The sequence below is a fragment of the Humulus lupulus genome, chromosome 3, assembly GCF_963169125.1.
Source record: "Humulus lupulus chromosome 3, drHumLupu1.1, whole genome shotgun sequence".
Lineage (NCBI taxonomy): Eukaryota > Viridiplantae > Streptophyta > Magnoliopsida > Rosales > Cannabaceae > Humulus > Humulus lupulus.
In genome coordinates this window covers 224,768,529-224,773,978 of record NC_084795.1, presented here as the reverse complement: position 1 = coordinate 224,773,978, position 5,450 = coordinate 224,768,529, and the positions used below count along the sequence as shown (strand labels likewise).

General features: G+C 45.9%; 1 protein-coding gene across 1 annotated transcript; it reads right to left on the bottom strand.

The window, feature by feature from the left end:
• Positions 1 to 209: 209 nt before the first annotated feature.
• Positions 210 to 3,020, bottom strand: LOC133825427 (uncharacterized). Its single transcript, XM_062258370.1, has 3 exons — positions 2,964 to 3,020; positions 1,075 to 1,199; positions 210 to 633 (listed from the first exon to the last, which is right to left on the bottom strand). The coding sequence occupies exons 1-3, from the start codon at positions 3,018 to 3,020 to the stop codon at positions 210 to 212; spliced, it is 606 nt and encodes a 201-aa protein (XP_062114354.1).
• Positions 3,021 to 5,450: the final 2,430 nt, after the last annotated feature.

Genomic DNA, 5,450 nt, shown 5'->3' with positions numbered 1-5,450 from the left:
AACGCTATTTCTTTTGGGATCCCATATGTAAATATTTAATTATATGGTAAGTATCTTTTGAGATCAAAACCTTTTAACCCTAGCACTTTAATGACTTTGGAATTCACGTTTTTAACTGTTTGACTTGATTAGCAAGTCCTGCACCTTTACAAATACATAGTGTAGCTGTCTAGGCTATCCAGGGTATTACAACCAAAGTATGGTTTAACTCACTGACAATTTACTTTGAATGTTTTACTGTACTTATCTTTCAATTCCACTACACCATAAGGGAAAATGTTCACCACTGTATATGGCCCTGGCCATCTTGACTTCAATTTACCTAGAAACAACTTCAACCTAGAATTGAATGATAGCACATGCTGCCCAGGTTGGAGCTCCTTGCAAACAAGATTTTTATCATGCCAAACTTTAGTACGCTCTTTATAGATCTTAGCATTCTCATTGGCCTCATTACAAAACTCGGCCATATCGTTAAACTCCAAAGACCTATGATATCTTGCTGCTGTGGCATCCATATTCAACTCCCTCATTTCCCAGTAATCTTTATGTTCCAACTCCACCGACAAATGACATGCTTTACCAAAATTTAACCGATAGGGTGACATGCTAATCGAAGTATTGTATGCAATCCTGTTTGCCCATAATGCATCATCTAGATTCTTAGACCAGTCTTTTCTTGGTCTATTAACTGTCTTCTCATGGATACTTTTGACTTCTCTATTTGACAGTTCTACTTCACCATTGGTTTGAGGATGGTATGACTAGGCAGTTCTATGACGAACACCATAACGAGCAAGCAAGGCATCCATCATCTTGTTAAAAAATTGACTGCCTTCGTCATTTATTAAAGCCCTAGGCGTGTAAAAACGAGTGAATATGTGCTTGTGAAAGATATTAATTACCACCTTGTTGTCATTTGTAGGTGTTGCTGCTGCTTCCACCCATTTAGATACATAATCCACTACTAGCTAGATGTCATGTTATTGTGAGATGATGGAAAAGGACGCATAAAATCTATACCCCATACATCAAATAATTCCACCTCTAGAATCCTAAGTAAGGGCATCTCACCTCTCCTTGAAATATTTGCAAATCTTTGACATCGTCCACAAGCTTTTACAAATGTATTTGCATCTTTCCTCAACATAGGCCAATAAAAACCACATTGTAATACCTTTGCAGCTGTCCTTGTTTCTCTGAAATGACCACCACAATGAATAGTATGACAATAAGTCAAAATCGACACCATCTCATCTTCAGGCACACAACAACGAGTAATCTGATCTGCACAATGCTTGTATAAAATTGGCTCCTCCGAATAATAACACTTTAGCTCCGAATAAAACTTTTTTAGTTGTTGTCTAGACATCTTTAGAGGCACTATGTTAAGAGCCAAGAAGTTAACATAGTCAGTGAACCACGATACCTCATTATTCTCTTGTACTTGGAATAATTGCTCATTTAGAAAAGTATCAATGTTGATGTTAAAATTCCACGTCGGTGAAAGACCCACATCTCGTGTTTATGGTGCTATCTAGGTCCAAATCCACCACGACCAACGCCTCGCTAGTCTATTGGAGCTCTGACTTAGTGAAAAGGGCATCATACATGGTCTCAGTATTACCATCATTTCGGCCTTGCGTCATGCCTAACACAGTCGTTTCACACTAGTGGTCCTGCGAGGCGCTCGTCTCGCGGTTGACTCAAACGTCTCGCTTCGGTGCCTAGAAGCCATGATGGCCTCGCGTACCTAGACACGCCCTACTTCGACCAAGCGCTCAAATATAGCGTACCTGTGTTGCGCGTGCAGCCCAGATGCCTCGTGCCACTAGCACCCCCCTCGCGCCTCACGCGGCGTCCCATGCAAGTGTCTCATGAGGCATGGCCTCGAGCCACCAGCACCCGCCTCGCTCCTTATGCGACATCTTGTGCAAGCGTCTCACGAGGCATGGCCTCATGCCACCAGCACACGCCTCATGCCTCACACGGCATCCCATGTAAGCATCTCGCGAGGCATGGCCTCATGCCACCAGCACCTGCCTCGCGCCTCACGTGACGTCCTATGCCAGCATCTCGCAAGGCATGGCCTTGCGCCACCAGCACCCACCTTGCGCCTTGCACCTCACGCGGCGTCCCATGCAAGCATCTCGCGAGGCATGGCCTCGCGCCACCAGCAATCGACTCGAGCCTCTTAGGTGCCTCGTGACTCTGTCTTGCCAGCACCACACGAGAGACCTTCACACAATGGCCCAAGGACACTGTCTCGCGCCAACAGCCCATGCACGTGTTTGGATGTGCCTTGCGCCATGCACCAGGCACCAGGCGCCAGGCGCCTCATGCCAATGCCCTGTGCATCCTTCAGGATGCGCCTCGTACCATGGACCTTGGGACCGTGTCTCTTAAGAGGATCCATAATGACTTCAATATCCAAATGTAAAAGACTATGTATGACTCAAAAAGATTATACAGATATGAAGCATGTACGAGGTACGACCCTTAAGACCACGGATGGCTGATCCTAATATAAATGCCAGACAGGTAGTGGTCGTACAAGTGAGGTACTCGGTGTGGTCCTCACTCGCCAATCTCGGACACTCGCAGTAAGCAAGTAGTGGAGGCGCTCCCACAGACACTGACCATGTACTGAAGCCGACACCACAACCTTCTGCTCCACTATGACTTGGGCCACGATTCTCACAGTGTACATACGTACAATCTTGTCCCCTGGGACCAAAATGCATCAGTAGCCATTAGAGCCCCACTATAAATGGATTCTCACCTCTCCACCTCAGGGGTTGGAAAATTCTTGTAATACCAGACTATTCTAAGAGCCATACACGAGTTTTTCTTCTATTGTACACTTGAAATTTTCCTTCCAATTTTTACAATTTCTTTTGCATTCATTAAGTTCTGATTGATTCTTTAAATTTTCCATCTATATTTCGTTGCCAAGTTTTCACCGTCAACCGTTTGACACTGTCTGTGGGAAGAGTAAGTGCCAAGCCACTGTTCTCCATCAATTCCGGTAGAAAATGAAAAGATGCTTTAAGCAGTTGAAAGATCCACGGAAGGTTGAGGTCCACCTCGATGGAGATCAGCTGAAGGGCTCTGTGAAGAATCCTCCACCACTCGAAAATGTGAATGCACCAAAGGAGCACAGGGTTCCCGAAGATGAAAGGGAGACCTCGTCCCCGGCCATCCCATCTGATGAGAACTGTCCGAGATCAGCAGCTACCCCTGCGAGAAATGCCGGCGAGTTCCCCCCCCAAAGCCGCCACAGGTGCCGAATTTCGATCGGCGAGATCTGGGCCCATCAACCCGTAGGCTTGACAAGAATCCCTGAGTCCATTCCATGAGCTCGAGTTCTGGGTCTCAATTTTACGAAGAGGAGATACACGAACTACACTAGAAGAACCAAAGGCTAGAAACCACCTTAGAGAACATGCAAGAGGTGTTGAATGATCTGCTATAGGAGAAATCAAGCATATCTCTACCTAGGCGAAAAGAGAGAGGCCAAGAGGGGGTATAAACCATAGTCCCAGTGGACAATGGGAGGACTCAACTCTCCCCTAGTAATACCCCCCGGACAAAGAAGCGCGAACTTCCCAAACAACCGACAAAACCCTAGAGGCCAGAGTAGAAGAACAACGCTGACCCTAGTAACGAAGTCGAAGTCACTTAAAGGAAAACACCCTCAGACTTACGGGAAGTGCTCAATAAGAAAAGGACGGATAAAAGGACTACACCTCCTATGGCACCCCGGGAAGACAAAGGAAAGGGAAAGGCTTACCCTTCCACTTTGAGAGACTCCTTGGACAAAAGGAGACAAGACCTAGACACTGAAATGAGGAGCCTCCGGAGCAAGATAATCACCTCATCTGGAGGGCAATGCATCGATGATGAGTTCAATTACGAATTGCCCTTCACTAAGGAAATCAAAGTTGTCTGGCTCCTGACCAACTTCAAAGAGCCTCACATGACCCCTATTGAAGGAAATACAGATCCTAAATACCATCTGGATGCATTTAACGACCTGATGAAATTAAGAGGAATTAGTAGCAGGGCCAGATGCCACTGCTTTGCTGTTACATTGAAAGGACCTACGTACAAATGGATCAAAAGACTCCGGCCAGGGTCCATTAGGTCTTTGCAACAAATTTTTGATGAATTTCTCCAACAGCATCACGATGTGCGTGATTACACGATGCCAGGCACCAGCCTTGCCAACTTGAAACAAGGAGAAAATGAGAGTCTAAAGAGCTATATCCACATGTTCAATATGGAGGCGGCCAAAGTAGGAAGCTTGACCCGTGGAGAATTAAAAATGGCCATCACAGCCAGAGTACTCCCGGGTAGTAAGTTGTGGGATAACATGCTTAAGCGGGAGGTCACTGACTTGGACAATTTCTACAAACAGGTACAGAAATATATTTGTGTTGAGGATGGTCACAAAAGCCTTAAGGCCGGAAAAGATCGGTCCCCTCCAAAACCCTCAATCCGGGAAGGCCAAAGCAGTGCAAAGAAGAAGAGGGTCTACGAAGGGTCAAGTGATGATTGGCCTCAGAAGTCCCAACGTATTGATGAGTGCAAACAGGCCCCCTGCACCTTTTATACTGACCTCACACACGCTAGGGAACATATCTTCATCATGAATGAAAATCAGGTTCCTTTCATGTGGCCCCCGCCAATGAAAAAGACCGATCAAAAAATGACCCCAGTAAATATTTTCAGTATCATAAAGATATCGACCACACCACTGCAGAATGCACTCATTTGAAAATAGAAATCGAAGAGCTTATACGCAGGGGACATTTTGGCAGATACGTCCGCAAAGAAAACCAAAGGCCAGAAGAAGGAGTATCCTCGCCACGGGCATGAAAGGTAGCCCCAGAGGTGAAAGGAGAATTTAGGACCATCTTCGAACGGCCAGGGTTCGGAGGCGAATCAAGAAAGGGGCGAGACAAATATGTCAGGGAAGACAGGCAAAGTCCATCACCATGTGTCTTAAGTTTGGAGCAATGCCCCCCAATGAGTTTCAAGGGGGCGAACAACTCGGTAACCTTCACTGAAGAAGACGCACCAGAGTTGACCATCCAGCTTGCTAACATGAGGGTGCATCGGGTCTTGGTAGAAAATGGAAGCTTTGTAGACATCCTATATCGCCCAGCTTTAGAGAAGGTGGGACTTAACATCAGGCACCTAAAGCCCTACAATACCTCCCTATATGGATTTACAGGAGATTCAATACAGCCCATAAGCACAATTGAGTTAGCTCTCACCATGGGAGAACAACCTAGATGGACCACCATAATGGAAAACTTTGAAGTGGTAGATTGCGCCTCAGCCTTTAATGTTGTATTAAGGAGGCCCTCCCTAAGAGAATTGAAGGCGATAACTTCAGTGTACCACTTAGCAATGAAATTCCCAACTCCTGGGGGAATAGCAAA